General features: G+C 43.4%; 1 protein-coding gene across 5 annotated transcripts in view; it reads right to left on the bottom strand.

Annotated features, from left to right (window-relative positions):
• Nucleotides 1-17,500, bottom strand: part of PROX1 (prospero homeobox 1) — a 49,909-nt gene that overhangs the window by 11,262 nt on the left and 21,147 nt on the right. For all 5 annotated transcript variants that reach the window (XM_084203354.1, XM_084203353.1, XM_084203357.1 and 2 more), the window contains one exon: nt 16,731-16,925. In XM_084203354.1, the coding sequence (XP_084059480.1) occupies nt 16,731-16,925 (195 nt within the window). The remainder of the gene's footprint in view (nt 1-16,730; nt 16,926-17,500) is intronic.

Below are 17,500 nucleotides of genomic sequence, written 5' to 3'. Positions count from 1 at the left end.
GAACAGGGAATAAAATATTTACTCAGAAGTTCATTTTCTGTGGCCGATTGCTAAACTGTCCTAAGGCAGGGTGGCTTTGAGCATGTTCACAGGGGCAACGGTAGCAAAGCCCAGCATGAGGTCTGGAGCAGAAAAGATACCCTAGGAAAGGAGACAAACAGGTGAAGTACTTTACCGAGCATTCATTCACCCTTGTGCACACATGATTCCTCTAAACAAACTCTCCTATCCCTGCTGTTTGTTAAGTAAATATTGATCAAGGAGAGACATATCTCCTGACAGCAGTAGCACAAGCCGGGGGCTTGTACTGCAGACAGAGTGGACTTAAATGGATAAACTCAGATGCTTTAGGAAGGCCACACAGAGATTACTAGATAAAGAGGCAAGAAGTCAGAGCTGGCTTTCCTTTCCCTGCTGCAGGGAGTTGGGACTTGGTTACACGGAACCTCCATGATAGAAAGAAAAGTCACTCGCACCTAGACACAGCCTTACAAAGCAAGATGCCCACATCTTAGGTGCTCAAATGACTTCTATTTTTCTCTCTTGCCAGCTGACACATTAATATTGCATGCAATAACTGGGGAGTTTAAGGCCCTCTCCTTGAGCACATGTGGGAGGCTACCAAGGGTCAGCTTCTCAGCAGCGTAAATTTTCACCACCCCACTGGTTTCAACAGAGAGTTTATGTTGCCTGTGGATTGTCCACCTCTGGTTGTGCTGGGCTGGGGGACAGATTATCCTCAGGAGCGCATTTTTCCTACTCATATTCCAAGTGAGCGGTTCACTCTAATGCCTGTGGGATAAAATACTCACCCTTGCACATGTAAGGGTGCCCAGTTTAGGCCCATAAGCAAAGAGTGACAATTTTTTTGGAATGATACGTGCAGAAAGCAGCAGCAAAATTGCTGAGCCATTGGCAGCTGTGATTTCTCGTAAAATTTCTGCAGCACGAAACTGCAACCTCATCTTAGAAAACTACCAGGTTTGGGTGGACATAAGTAATGCAAATGCTTCTTGGAGGAGATTTGAAAGCAGTCCTCAGAGACTGGATCAGAAGCCTCCAGCCCAGGAGCAAGGCGACCATAAAGCCATTCACCTCGTCTGGGGGGACAGAGGGAAAGGATCACAGGGTAATTTTCAGTCCGGGGTCCCATGTTTAGAAGTACCAAGACCAACGCAATCATTCTAATATTGTAACAGCGTCAGACAACTGCTTGGCTGGAGCACACAAATCTGAAGATCCTTCAGACAGGGACAGCTGGGCTAAGCTTGGAACCTTTTCTCATACGGTGTCTAATCTGTGTTAAACTTCAGCTCCATTTCTACGACTAGGCTGGCCAGAGCGTACCTACAGACTTTGCCTGTGGTATTGTGCTGGAGTCTGATAGTGTGTTGTATTACTAATGTTCCAAGAGTAAACACACTTGTAGGAAACAGCTATAGTTCAAGGCTGCGCTTTAAAAAAATAAATGTTTCATCAGTCTTAGCAAAGGAACAAATAGCAGTAACACTCTGTATCATATTTTACAAAGCTTCAAAAGAACAATGTCCCGTTGAGTGAAATTCAGTAGCATTCTGTAAACATTAATTTAAGGAAATCAATAGGCTCTGTGAGCTAAAGCCATATTGCAAGATAAACTGGCTGGAGTGCTACTTTGTCAAACAGATTTTAGTTTTCTCGGCTAGATAAAGAAGGTTTCAAAATGGGGTAACGTGTTGCAACCAAGGTTTGAAAACTATGTGGCCTTCAAACAGTCTGCTTGTTCCTACTACAAAGCTGGATAAACATACTTTAAAAATGATAAGATTGGACCAGGATTGATTTTACTTTCAAATTTTATATAAAGTAGAATTCTTGGTACGTGTGAGCTGGATCTTTTTTAACTATGAACAGAAATAAAGAAATGCAGCATAGACAGCGCAAGAATGATTTTTTCAATTTTTCCAATTGCAGGACACTGTGGATTTTAAAAGTCTTTATTCATGTTGACCTGGTAGGCAGCAAGTCATCTTGCCAAATAGAAAAGCCAAAATCTCTCATGGACTTAGGATCAGAGGTGTTCGGCTGGTGAAGGCTGCTCACGTTGCAGAGCACAAGGTCGTGGTGATGGGAGTAAACAGGCTGGAGGGATGAGAGGGGCAAGGCCAGATCACTCTTCTTGCTGGATCATCTAGACAGTGGCTATACAGAAGAACTCTGTAAGGAGCCCAAGGCTAAGGTATAAACAGCACCTATTAGGCAGGTGCTGGAGAACCTCTCCAGGATGATGAATCCCTTACTGGGGAAGCAGTTTCACCATGGGTAGCTCCAGATCAGACAGCTTTAGTGTGTGCACACAGCAATCCACACCAACACAGGTACAGCGACAGCAGAAGGGATTCGGGAGAAATACTTCTGCCAAGAAAACTCATACAAAGCACAGACTAGATTGGCACAGGCACCCCTCACTCCCAAAGTCAGTGTAGGGTGAGATTTGGGGGCAGAAAGAAACCTTCTTAAAGGAGATAATTAAGCAACTCCACTTGTGTCACCCGTACATAGCCCTGAGCCTCTTCTCACAGGAGAAGGTTTAAGCCTTGGGGGAAAGTTGGCATCTAAAGGCACATTCCCATATCCACACTATGCCCTGCAAGAAACTTATCAAGGACAATCCCTTTTGCATCCCTCCCTAGCAGTAAGACATGACACTGTCTCTGGAGCCACTTCTCTCAGGGCTCAGAGAGGCTGGTGACACTCAGACCAACCCCTCCCTTGAGTGCACTCCACCAATCCAGGGACCACCCTGCTTTAAGAAGGAGCTTCCAGGCAGCTCACCTATCCCCCCTGGCCCCCTGCAGAGCAGGACCTGTGCTATCAGGAGCTGCAGGCACAGATCTGGTGCCTTTTCCAGGCTAATGCTGCCCTGAGCAGCACTGTCCCACCATCACATTTCCCAGGCTTGCAAGGGCAGTGTCTGCAACACCTCGCTGGTGACCTGGCTCCTGCCACATCCATCCAGACTGTCCCCTCTCCTCACGCACATTCCCTGCTCTCCAAGTGCAGTGAGCTGCTGTGTGGGACCATCTTAGCACTGTGAGTTGGTGTGGCAGCATATCAAGCAGGAGGCTTTGGCTTCCACACAGGAATTGGAGGCAGGTTTTGGAGTAAGTTGCTACACTTTTTGGCGCGAAAGCCACGGCAGCATATGGCCCAATGTTCTCAGTTTAAGTCTGACACTTAACATTATTTAACAGTTTCTGTGTTAGGTGCTTTATAAGGTAAAGGAAATTAACAATTTTCAGCTAATTAGATCACTCAATTGGCTGAACATCCTGGACACCTCTTAGAAAAAAACAGGTTGGCTCAGGCAATGGAAAGGCTAATGCCTCTTCCATTATCACTTATGAGGAGAGGGAAATAGTTGGAAAGGATGCTTTTATTTTAAAAACACAAAGGAAAAATACCTCAAAACTATTGGATGCTCTAGTATACACACTCTTCTCCCAACCAGCACCTTTCTAGAATGCAGGATGTCATTTTGCCCACCTCTACATGTGTCCCAATCCCACTGGCTACAGCAGCAGTTCTCTGGTGCCACCACAGTCTTCATTTTTTGCCTTCAAGTTTCCTTTCACAACTCCTGCTGCACAAATCTATTAAGAAATAGATTTTTTTGGAAAGAGAAAAAAACGGACAAGAAACTGGGTGGCTGTTTAGGAAAGTCTGTGCCACACAAAGAGAAGGCCACTCTTTTGGGACAGCCCTAGTATTGGAAAGGGAAAACCATTTGTCCAAGTCCGGCTCAGAAGAGAAAAATTAGGCAAACAACAGAGATTGCTTATTGCATTTACTGTTGCAGTGCAGTTTTTTTTTACTCTTTTAAAAAAGCTGGGAAATTATTTAAGGATGTATCTTAAAAGTGTTTGTTTAAAATAAAGCTGAGATCCCCTATCCCATGAGGAGAGTTTAGAGCACTAGTAATCTACTGTTGGCTTACTGTTATCTCCTCCGCCAAGCTCACAAAGAGGAGAGAGAATGGGCAGGGCTCTTACAAGGAAAAAACCTGACAGTGGGGCTGCTGAGATGCCTGATAATATCGGGGAAGTGAAAGTGGTAGTGCAGTGAAAATGGATACTGCATGATACATTAGATTTAATCACTTGCATTTCAATTAAGCTTTTCCACAAATAAAGACTGGGAAGTACTCTGCAGGCTCCCCGCGCGGCTGGAGCACCGAGCGCCGCTGGCGGCTGAGCACAAACCGCGCTGCTGCAGCTCGCTGGGGCTCACAGCCCTGCTGCCTCCCGGGGTGCTCCCTGGGGGCACCCATCTCCCCATCTCCCCGTCCTGCCCCACGCACAGCACTGCACCCTGTGGGATCCCTGTCCCGGAACTGCCGCGCCCACAGTGCAAAGGATGAGCCGCTCCATCGTGGAAACAGAGCTACTCTGGCATGCCAACACCATGGCTTCAACGTGCTCGTTTCCAACACAAAACTTGGTAAGACTTGGGAGTAGAGCGAGGTAAGACAAAATCACAAGGACTTAGCATTTCCAATTTGTTTAGACTTTTTGCACCCTGAAATTCAGTTCTCCCCTTCTCCGTCCTCAGAAATCATCAACAGCTTTTTACTGGGAAGATTATTAAATTCCCTCTTCTGCCATACTGATGAATTAGAACTGTATGAGATGTAGAGGCTTCTAATGGAAACTCTTATTGCCCTTAACTTGCTGCATTGCCAGTGGCAGTGCCACAGAATGGAAAAATCACTAAGGCTCCTACAGCTTATGCTAGCTGGGCATTTAGTGATGTTGGGAAATGTAAGAAAGAACCACTGGAGGGGTTACTGTCACACTCCAGTAGCTGTCTCATACAAAAACCGAAGAAAAAATAAAACTCTCACACACAAGAATAGTCTAACCTTAACTCAGTCCATTGTGGTGAAATGCAATCTGCTACAAGAGGCTGCCTACAATGCCAAGCAGCATATTATGTACCCTGCTGCCAAATTCTGGCAGGTACCACATACAGGCGCCCACAAAAAACCTGTCCAGAAAAGTGAGTACAGGGATGACCACCTAATTCTGGCTCAGCAGAGAGGTTATTGCATACTCTCCTGGACACATCAACCAGATAGGAATGTGATGTGTTACTCAGAAGGACCAGGAGGTACAGCCTGGACTGAGATGAGCAGCTTACGTCTTGCACCAGCAGCAAGTCCTCTGCTTTCATGGTGTATTTCCATGTGTGAAAGATCCAGGCATGCAGAAACTGCTGGTTAGACCATGGATACAGAGGCAAAGTGGCTCATAGAACTTGTGCTTTGCAAGGATTTTTTTATGTTCAGTAGAATTTGGCTCCATAGGTGAACCACTAACACTATAGCAGAAGTGATGTTTAAAATGATTATGCATCTAGAATACATCACATATATATATGTGTGTGTGTGTGTATGTATGCATATGTATATGTATATGTATATGTATATGTATATGTATATGTATATGTATGTACACATAAATTACAGTACAGTAGCATCTATAATTGGTGTTGCTTGCTCTTGCACACTCTTCCCATCTCTCTGCATTGCAATCACCTTTGTCTTCTGTGTCTGGCCCTGAAAAGCTCCAACTGTGCCCTCTTCCTCCTCGGTTTGCATGGGCTGGGCTGGGGGGAGTGAGGAGGGACATAGGAGAGAAGGATGGGAAGCAGGTGGTGTTTAATCAGTCTGGCAGGGAAGCAGGCTGTCACCAGGGTCCTTTTGGGGGTGTCATGAAGATGGCAAGCATGCCCTCTGGCAGAGGGTACCTCCTTTCCTCTTTCCAGTGGCAGAGGGTAAGGGCAGGGGAAGGAAATTGTGCACGGTTATGGGTGAGGAGTGTTGCAAATAAAGCTGTCTCCACTAGCTTATGCTCTCACTGAACAATTCTGAAAAATCTCCTCCCAGTGCAACCATGCTTTTATGAGCATCCAGAGCCCATCACGATGGGATAAACTGCTCCATCTATGCCATCCTGAGGCATGCAGCTGGCCAAACTGGGCTACGAACACCCTGTTACAAGCTCCAGTGCAGGACCTGCTAGGCACCAGTGAGGCTCACAAGCCTGTAAGGCCAGAAGACAGTCTTACATGCTAATGGGCTGAGCTGCCTCTCATTTGACTCCCCTTTATCCCTTGCGGAAGGAAATGGTGCGACTCCAGACAGCAGTGGATTAGATAACCTCGAGGCTGGGCCTCATCTGATGGAGCCAGCTCTCTCTGCAGTTGTAAGAGATAAGCTGCTCCAGCCCCTGCTCCCCCCACCCCGCTGAACATTGATATTTGGCACTTAAAGACCTTTCATTTGCAGCGTTTATTTTCCCTTCTCTCCTCTAAAAACTTTCTGAAGTTGCAGACTATACTGCTTTAAATGCATTTATATGTCTATGCCACAGTTCTGCCTAAGTCCCAATCGCAGCAGTCTGTCTGCTTAGCAACAGAGATCATGCCACCCTGGTTTGCTGCTCTCTACAAAGCCTCTCCACTAACTAGAGAAACAAGTTCAAGGCCACCTCTTTGAGCACTCTGGACTACCACCTGGACAGAGCTTCTTCTGACAGCACATTTCCACCAGAGCCTTGAAACAGCCCCCCCACAGAGGGCACACAAAACAAGTCAGAGCCCGCCCGTGTACCTTCCCCCTCTGCAGATAAGAAAGCTGAACCTTGCCCCTTCCAGATCTGAAGGGAGAAATCATCTCCAAAACACTGATTACCTTCGGCCAGCCCTCCTGGCTGTCCTTCTATCTCTCGCCCACCCACACTTACCTATCAGGAAGACTCTCTCTGCACAAAATTCAGCTATACTCTGGCGCTGCAGGTGATGGGCTATGTGTAAGTAAGCAATCCAGTGCTCCAAAGACTGCCTCCCACTTGGACTGAATGGTTTTTCTTCACTTTTGTGCTGTTAATGTTACAACTGCTACAAACTACATCTCCTCCCGCTCTCAGGTTTGCCTTGTCTCACGCAGGTGAAGGACACTGAGTCCTCGTGGATTTGTGCAATATCCTGCTGCCACTTCCTCACAACCTCAGCATTTGCCCTTACAGATTTAGGTATGTTTGAAAACAGCATCCCCACAGCGCTCCTCACCAATGCTGCAAGGCCTTCCTGCAAGCAGACCTGGGCTGCCACTGCTCTCTCAGGCCAGGGATATCTGCTCTGAGAAAGGGCAGGACCCCAGAAAGCTGGCCCAGAAACCAGCACGGGTCACAGCGCTGCTAAACCTCTCCCACGGTTTCCGAAGGATTTTGACAGTTTGCTAATTGACATCGTGAGAGCCTGACTCTCGTCCATTCTAAAACACATTGAATGTATCAAGGAAACAGTGTTCTGCCTGAAGGTGACCTATTCAAAGTCCTATAGGATGGGCAATCCTCTCTGTGAGGCTTCTGTTAAAGTCAGTCACACAGCCCTGACCCTGCACTGTGAGGCAGCATTGGCTGGGATCTCCTCTTTTGGCAAGCGTGCCTCACAAAAATAAAAACAACACCCACCCTCCACCTCACATCCATGAACATGATGGCTCTGTGACTCTAAATTCAGTGCTGCATTTAATGTGTAGTTTAAAAAATTAAATGAAACTTTTTTCCAATTAGCATTTAAAATACATTCACACACTTGACTGTATAGTAACACAACAAAAGACAGCTCTTCAGCTGGCATATATTAATTAGCTGCAATGATTGCTGGAGCTGATTTACACCAGACATTGAGAATCCAGCCCAGAATTTAGTTCTGTGTCATGAAGAAAAAGCATGGGGTGGGTGGGAAACGGAGGGAAAAATCTTACAAAGCTAGTAAGCTAACCTACTATTTCACATCTCTCTGGTATGACATTTATATAGAACAGCTTAGATAAAGTTCAGAAGATCAAACATTCTCCTCAATTTTCACAGTACAAAATGTTCTATGACCTTCTAATGTGACACATTAAAACAGATACAAGAAATTTCAGCTGATCGGGTCTCATGAACACCCTCCACCTTCATTAGACAGTGCTGCTCCTCCAAAAGTTCTGAGTGAGAAATTTAGATATGTTGTCTAAAAGAAATGCAGAAAGTCTGGAAAAAACATGTGCAACTTGCATGGTACCCATTAGCACAACTAGGATTTATAAAATGGTAAGATTTATTGATTTATTTTCTTTTTTTTATTCTTTTTTTTTTTTAAACACCAGGTTTTAAAATTGCCTAACGAATTCCTGCTAGCTACAGAATGAAAGAAAAAGCATTTCACCTTGTAAGGGATAAGACTCTGAGCGAGTGAGGGATGACATGGGTTAAAATTCACCTTGCTTCTCACTCCTCATCTACGATGGGATTTTGGAGAACGACGGACATCTGGAAATCGGTTTTACACAGAAAAATAGAAAACAGGGAAGAACTAGGAAGATGAATAAAGGCTCATCACAGACACAAAAGACCAGAGGAAAAAGAAGCTTGGATTTGGGTATTCTTGTCTGGCAAGGAGGCAGGCAGTAAGGCTAATGAAGCATTTGCGATATGGGACGTATGCCAGCGTAACAAAGAAGATGTGCATCAGCTCTGCAGATGTGCCAAAGCCCCCAGAGCAAAATAATGACATAATCACCATCAGTGTCACAGACCAGACTGTACACAAGGTGACATGGGAGAGAATAAATAAGGGTCTTTAGAGGCCTGTAGTACACACACGGGAAGGAACAGCCATTCCTCACAACTGCCACAAGAGAGTGGCGAGATGTTGGGTATAATGTGTGCAGCCAGCAAAAGAAATCTTGAATTGTGCAAGGCTAACACACTATAAATTGGTGCTTTTCTCGATCTCCAGTTGATGTTTCAATTCCCAGTACCCCTTGTTGAATGCTAAATGAAATGGCACTGGGAGTCAGAAGAGTTTGCCAAGTTTTGTTTTGTTTCCGTGGGTTCCTTTTATTTTTCCTTTTTTTTTTTTTTTTCAGGGGGGTGAAGGGGAATTTTTTTTGTTGTTTTGTTTGAAAAGAAGAGGGGGCAATAAAGATGAGTACAGGTAAATAATTGTGAAAGAAGCAAAACTAAAAAACCAAATACCCCAAAAACCCCACAGCACACAATGCACACATGTACTCAGGAACAGAAACCCAACACCATTCAGCTGGAACAATCCTAGGATTCCCTCAAAGCAAAGCTACAAACAAATGAGGATGGGGTTCGATTTGTTTGGTTTGTTTTTTGGTTGTTTTTTTTTTTTTTTTTATTTGCAGGGACAGCAGTGATGATTTTGCCTTCTGGTTTACAGCTATCCCTGAACTAAACTAGAAGAAACCCAGCTAAAATATTTTTCCATGCTAAAAGATGAGATTACTATTTTATTGATCAGTAATAAAACACCGCTTAGGGTAATTTAGTACTTAACATGTTATTTGCGGTGGGGAGTAATCTGAAAAGCTCTGAGTAGCCTTAAATCATTTCACAACAGTTCTTCCTGCATAAAAGCAAGTGTTTGCCTCTGTACAGCTCTGTGATTTTGTGGTATATATATATATTTTTTTTTTACAGAAATCTGTCAATTTTCAAAGGGAACATCCGTTTGATAAAGTAGAACAACGCTGCTAGTAGTGTTGCCACGGGCTGAAGTGGGGAAATTGTGAAAGGGCAGGAGATAGGCTGAAGGTGCCAACAGGACTCTCACAGAAGGAACATTCAAGTACGTAATTGTTTGCAGGATCTGGACCTACGAGAGGAGCTCAGAAGAACAAAGCACTTGGCTTCACCAATGTCCCTTTTCATTGCTTCTAATGAAAGATTCATAAGAATAACTTTAATTTTTTATGATCTTTTTTTGCATTACTGTATTAGCTGCATCTACTCTGTATGCAATTTCTTCTTAAATACAGAAAACCTGTTTCAAAATGCCAGACATAATAACTTAATCAGTACAATAATTGATCTTGATTGTTGTGCAGTCCTTCTTAACAGTCAGGAAGTGAGATGGAGCCCAGAAAATGTTTTATATGATTATTTCTTCCCATTGCAAAGTGATGTATTTGTGAAGAGTGCAGGTGAAGGTCCATAGTGGAGTTCTTTTTTTTTTTTTTTTTTTTGAGAGGAAAAAAAAATTGAAAACCCCCCTAATTTGCTAGTTAAACTGTTCAGTGGAAGAATGATTGTATTTGTCCTTTTTGGCTTCGCCCAATTAATTGGAGCAGTAACATAGTGATTGTTAATAAACAGCTCTAATTTGACTGTACTTCTTGCCTATCTACTAACCCCACCATATCTTTGTTTAGCATATCATCAGGGAAAACAAGGAAGCATGTATATAATTTTGTTCTGTTGTATATGAAGTTTAATAATTATGCCACAGTGGATTCTAAATTAATCACAGAAGGCAAAACAATATTAATAATCTGTTTAGCAAACTCCAGTGTCTTTGCACTTTGATGTTAGGAGCAGAGACAGTACGAACTGCGGCAGTTTTTTAAATTGGGCGAGTGTTTGTTTCTTTTTCAGCTTATATCAATGTTTTCTTTTATGCTTTTTCTACTGTGCACCTTGTTTCCCTCTAAGAAAAAAAACCAACAAACCACAAACCAAAACCACGGAACAACTCAACAAACAAGCCTCTGCTTATTTGGGTGAGTTTGGATCAAAGCTGACAGATCGAATTTTTCATTTATTTAACAAAGTTTCATTGCGGCCATTCTTTATAATTACAGCAGTGTTTTAATTTTTTTCCTTGCCTTGAATAGGAGAGAAGGGGTTCTGAGAAAGTTTTTAATTAGCTAAATAGGTCTGTGTAATCTAGATGAAATAAACACGCCCGTTTGAAAGGGTTGTTAGAACTTTTCCAGCCATTTAATCCATAGATGGCTGAACACAATGATACCTTCCACAGAAAGCTACAGCCACCACCAGCAGCTGTTAGAAGAGAGCTTGCTCCCTGCTCCTATTGATAACCCTTTGTGGAATGAAGAAAAAGAGCTGAGGGAAGGAGAACTGAATGTCAGACAATAGACATCGCTACACACACTGTCTCTGAACTTTCCTCATCTCTGAAGGACAATTAATTATGAAGGCCTTTGGGGTAGGTCGAAGCAAGGGAAAACCTACTGCTGGCCCAGCACTCCAGCCGCTATCTCTGTGTTTGTTAAATGGTTGTGCCTGTTGGGGAACCAGAGTAGCAGCCACCAAAATAGCCAATAGATCATTTAGGAAAAAAGAGCAAAAGATTTTTTTATGTGTGTCTGTCCTTGTATAATTCTATTCTCACTGTGAAATCATCCATACACAAAACACAAGGACAATTTTTTTTTTTTTTAGAAGAACCACAGGGTAGGTTACAGTCAGAAACGGCCTCTCAGTGGTGTGTTAAAAAGGATGGTCTTTTCACCAAATCATTTCACAGAGGCAAAACAGACAAACACAAAGAGTTGAGACTTTTTCTCCTACATTAAATAGAGTAACTGATAAGGTCAGACATATGATACCTAAAGACATGAATCTGTGAACTCTTGAAGTCAAAGGACTTCTCTGTGCAAAGGAACAATCTTTCAAAGGAAATAGATCATAGAACTCCACTGAATCCCCTTTAAACTTTATGAAGCAGGAGGAGAAAAAGCTCTAAGTAGGGAAGCTTGACAGAAGAGCCTTGAACTATTTTCTGAAGGAAAGATGAGACCCTCCCTAGGCTGCCACAAAACATCTTTTTTTTTCTAAAGGCTCTTCTGAACTTTGATATGTGCCAAGACACCGCTATTGAAAGCTGTATAATTATGTGCTATAGCCACTGTAGAAAATGCTTTGTTCACCACAACAAAGAACAATAAGCAAAGTAAAGTGACATTACACTGTATCTTTTTCTTTAAGAATGTTGAGAAAGGTCACGGTACGTTATAACTAATAAAGCTGTTGAGTAAGGAAGTTTAAAGTTGGGCTTGCTGTGCTTAAATGCAACCCAATGACAAAAAGGCAGGGGGAACTAAAATTGTAATGACATTAAAAAATAGATCATATATCAACATGCCAACTTCATTATACAAACACCTTGATTCCAAAGGACACAAACAGCAGACCTGGGTGTAGTGCTGCAATAGTATTCCTCTCACAACTCTCTCCCTAATAGCTTCCAACTACAGTCTGCAGTTCAACTAACTGCAAAAACTGATTAATAAGCATTAATTGATACATGCAACGCACGGACCTTCTATTGCAAGCTGTGGATTTTGTTACTTGATTAAAAACCAGGTTCATGTCCTGTGCAGTTTCAAGGAAAGCTCTGCTGTTTCACAAGGGAGTCTCTTCAAAATTAGAAGGGGAGGGGAAAAGGAAAAAAAAAAAAAAGGAAAAAAGGCCAGAGGGCATCAATTAAGTTCCCTGAAACCAAGATTTTTAAGTGAAAAAGAAATACCATCTGGCCACCTATGTTTCAGTTTGCCTTCAAAGGACTCAGGACAGTTACATTTGTTATTCTCAAATTGCCAGAGCAGCTTTACTCCCCTTGCTGCAGATCAGCAGACAGCAGCCTTCCGACTCGGTCTTTAGGAGTGCAGAGAACGATGTTGGAACACTACAACAATAAAGCCCTTGAAGGAGGAAGTATACAGCTGAGGGAGAAATGTGAGGAGTGGCGTACTGAAACAAACAACTGTCCCGTTGGGCTGTGCTCACTGCTGGTACCACCAGAAGCATGGAGACTGCCGCAGCAGGGCAGTTTGCATGGAAAGAGCGACCTTTGGGATGCAAGTTAGCAGGTTACAGACTTAATTTCACTGCTCTTGAGGCCACTCTGCACGGCTCCAGAGTATTAGGATGCTTATAAACTACACTTTACAGTGCCTAACTGCTGCAAAACCACTCAAAAGTGGCCTTAGTTTAAATGAGAATCAGGTTTGAGGACTTTAATTCTCCTTTTGATGAACACCAATTCAGTTCAAGATGAATCCTGCAGATGAAACTGGGGAAGAATACAGGTTCCTAAAATAAGCATATGAGTGGCCAGCAGTTTTTATAATTTAGGATATCTTAATTTTTGGATGCAGTGCTGGGCACACTTCATTTTCAGGGAATGGACTGTTGAGGACCTCCTGACAAAGTGACTCCTATTGAACATCCCAAAATGAAATTGACCTAAAATCATCATCACTTCTGAAAATGTTGGCAGCCTGCGTTCCTCTCAAGGGCTTCTAGGCCGCTTACGTGACTGGATTTTTACTTAGATTTTATAGGTGGTGTTATTTGACTTGTTTTACATCATCCCACTGATTTTTATGGGACTAACTCAGAGTGCCTTAAGTTAAACACTCTGCTAAGACCTGAGTACAACTGGTCTTAATTAGGTTTTTCCCACTAGTGTGGTTTTCCCCTGCCAAAAGAAGGGCAAACTCCTTAAAAACGGTTTTCTCCCCTTGGAAGCGACACATGCCATACCTAGTGCCATGAAAGGAGGCAACCCCCGTGTCGAGCCCCGCCGCACCAAAACTGCAGACGGTGTGTTTGTGCAAACAGCACAGCTTGGCAGGCACCTCACTATTGTGATCCATCTCAATAACTACATCTGCAAATTCGGGCAAGTTCCCGTGAGGCAGCGGGCGGGCTGAGCCCGGGAGCATGGCGCACGCTGGGCTTGCTTTGCTCTGCCCGCCCCGCAGAGCGGCGGGGCAGGCGCAAGGAGCAGGCAGGGGTCACAAAGTGGAACTGCCACCACAGAGACACCCTGGCACCTCAGAACTAAGGCTGAGGTGTTAAATGTCCACCAGGAGAAGGAATGGGCGCTGTGCAGAGAGGCGTTAATACGTGGAGAGCGACGGTAACTGCTAAAACATGCCAGGGAACAAGGATGACTGAGAAGGAGTGGGAGACAAAGCAAGGCTAAAATTCAGGCATTGTCCTAAGGCCAGTTTCTTTTGGTTGTTTTAAGTACATAAATCTAAAAATAAACCCCCTGTTTATGTTTTTTAACTAATGTTAAACTAATTTTTTTTTTCAACTCATGTTTTTCAACCATATTTCTATTTTGACTCAAAGCATGGTATCGCCCTGGTTTTCAATCATCCTGCCAGAGTCACAACTGTGAGCTCTGATGACCTGTGCTAGGGCAGATTCTGAAAGAGAGTAACGAAATTATTTCATTTTTATTTTCCCTACTTTTTCCTGTAATACATAGCAACAATACCTGACTTTAATTATTGCAGCTGGCACTAAAAAGCCTATGGCAACACCGCAGATGAGACTGATATCAAGTGGCACAGCAAGCTGTGCTCTCTTTCTGACCAGCTTGAGCTGGGACACTGACATTTGTGGCTTTCACTCACCAGGACAGCCCACCTTCTTCCTCCCTGGAGGAATGGCCCCAGAATAAAGAAGCACCTTCACCTGCCACAAAAAAATCCCAAACTGTTTTTTCTTTTTTTTTTTTCCTTTCAAAGTTCAGTCCCTCATTGTTCTATTTGGCTCAGCACGTTTCTCCAGCTAACCCTACTGCAAGAGAGAAAAATGTGGAACTGGTTACACACGTGTACACACAAAACACAGACAAAGTTGCATTGCATGGGAGGAGGCCTTGGATCTGTCTCTGGCTCACAGCCACCAGGGTACAATGGCAAAACTAAAAATGATAGGACATGTGGTTTGTTAAGCATCTTATTTGACTTTGCTACAAGCTGTCAGTGGCAATGCCCAGGGAAAGGAACACAGTATCACAAATTCTTGAACAAATCAATGGCACAGCCTGGTATGGACCAAGCACACATTCTAACTTTAGAATTTTTTCCCTAATAGTCAGCTTAGGCCTATACACATGAAGTATATGCATGAATGTGACCCGAGAATAGACAAACGGAAGGGTTTAGGAATGACAGTGTAGGTGATTTAAGAGAAATAGCATATCAGAGTAATCAGAAGATCAGCAAAGCATCATTGAAGTATGAGAGGAAGGAACTTTGATGATGCTAAATATGGCAAATGCTCAGTTTGCTAAATCCTTTTGGATCCAATTTCAACATTACAGTACTTGTCATTTTTGCTTTCCAGCTTGTGGGGGAGGGGATGGGCATTTATCTGGAAAAGTTACATTGTCTACGTTAAACACTGCACCACACAGCTTAAGGTTCTCATAACTGCTGGATCCTCAGCAAAACCAAGATCTGAACTCTAGGAAATTCTCATTATAGTACATAACACAAGGAAGACTAAAGGAATGAATTTGTAATCTCCATTTATAATATCTCTTTCCCTCAACGATGGAGGAAAACAAACCAAGGGGCTCCTTTCCAACCCACTGTAGGACCCTTGGCTGAGGAGACTGCAATCGCTAGCAGTATTAACATGAGATTTATGTTTTCTTATCTACTTGAAAACACATATACACTCCCCACAATTCTTCACTGGAGTAATCCACTCACATTAACACTGGCACTAACACTTTGAAAATGAGTAATAAGTGTCTGAAACCATCAAGTGTATGAGAACTTTGAGCGCAAGGAACATTTCAACCTATGTTCTTTGAACAGAAAAATGTTAGTAAGTAAAAACTTGAGTGAATCTAAGCACAAGGAAAAAGTTGGTCACACTTATCTCCTGGTGTATTTCCTTTTCTGTTCCTATTTTTGGTGACTCTGGCTTGGCATTAGGGCAGACCTACATCCCAGGGGTGGGAGTCTCCTGCCTTGTGCCTGCTTGTGTTCCTAGTAGGGCCAGAGCCCTTGGGAGTGCCTGGGAGGTCATGGCACACCAAAAGCAGTCTAGATGTTGCCATCACCCACCATGGATGGCAAAACTCTGAGGAACATCCTCTTCCCTCCCTTGCTTCATCTGCCCCTTCCACGCAACCATCCTTGCAGAAAACTCTGCCAGCCCAGAAGAGGGGGAAACAACCAAGAAAGACAACAAAGTCTTTGCTTAGACTTTGTGCATCATCTGAATCTATGTGCTATGAAAACAAGTCCAGCTAAAAATCCATCAGAAGGATTTTAGGCAGGAGATCACCCTCCTCATGCTGAAAAATCACTTTTGTACAGGAGGGGGATTATTATGCAACTTGACCCTGAGGGAATGGTGCAGACAAGAAAAAAAAAAAAGAATAATTAGTACCACCATTGCTTTCCTACTCCACCAAGAGATGGGATTACTCAAGCCTCCCCCACATGCACACCCTGTTCAAATGCATCATTGCATCTGACTACCTGAATAATGCAAACTGCCATCCTCAGCAGGGAGAAACACTCTCCCGTGGTATCGCCGAGGGTCAGCATGTTAATGATAACAATAGTCTGCTGAGCTACCAGGCTGGCCTGTAAACAGGAATCTTAATCAAAGCCACAAACCTGTTACAGCTGAAAACAGAGCATTTACTTCGAGTACTCATTTTATCCTGCAGTTGGACAAAGCAAATGCATTTCATTTCTGTAAATCAAATGAAGAAAAGCAGAATGTTTGACCACACAATTAGGGAGCTTTAGAAGAGCTGTGAGGGGACTTCTTTTACTACTGTCCCTCCTAAAGGAAACTTCAAAAAGTTGAAACTAAGAAACTTTAAAAAAAAAAAAAAAAAGTGAAAACTTTTCTCTCTTGTCAGGTCCTAGCGAGGCATAAGTCTCTGGCTACCAGGGCTAAAAGGATTAATTAGCATCATTCAGGGATGTGGAAAGCCAAGATTCCACTGGTCACAGCCACATCAAAAAGGTACATTATTTTAAAGGCAGCCTGGCCCTCGAAGCAACTCACACACACAGAGAAACAAAGATCAGTGCCTACCTCAAAATCATTTGCTTTATTGTAGTGCATGTTCAGGGCCCTGTACAGCTCACAGTCTCTGGTTATAGACAGCTCCTCAGTGCTCGTGACCCCGTCGTTGATGGCTTGCCGTGCATACTTCTCCATCTGAATGTAGTAAAACTCACGGAAATTGCTAAACCACTTGATGAGCTGAGAGGTAATGCATCTGTTGAACTGTTAAATTTAAACAGTAAGAAGGATAAGAGCACTGACATTCCTCCCCCCAGCCCCATTTCTTTCAAAAAGCATTCTTTCCTCCCCTTCCCCACCACCTTTTAAACCCACGTCTCTGCGCTTCTGCTGGGGGCGGGGTGTGGGGGAAGCAGCTGGCAAATTCTGTTAGTGTATCAGATGAGGGGAAAATGTATATGGACCAAAAAATTTCCAGGACAAGTAACTGAAGGGTAATGACACTGCATCCAACCATTTTCCAGGTATTAAAAGAAGTCTAGATTTTTTTACTGTTACACCTTCCTTTCCCCCCAGCCCGCTGTGCTCTCATAATTAAAAAATGCAGAATGCCTTATGGGATGCATAAGGAATAGCAATTTTGATGCGTAGGTGTCACAACCGGCACAGTGGACTTTGCTATATTTAATTGGCCGGCCCCTTTACACCTTACGCTGACATAGTGATTTTTACATCAGCTGCTGAGTAAACTAGAGGAACGTGACCTTTTTCTTTCTTTCTGCTCTTTTTTTGCACGCGCTGCAGTTACGTGTGCTCCTGTAGCTAGCTATACTATTCCT

Source organism: Fringilla coelebs (genome assembly GCF_963513975.1).
Source record: "Fringilla coelebs genome assembly, chromosome: 3".
Taxonomy (NCBI): Eukaryota; Metazoa; Chordata; class Aves; order Passeriformes; family Fringillidae; genus Fringilla; species Fringilla coelebs.
This window is presented reverse-complemented; position numbering and strand designations above follow the sequence as displayed.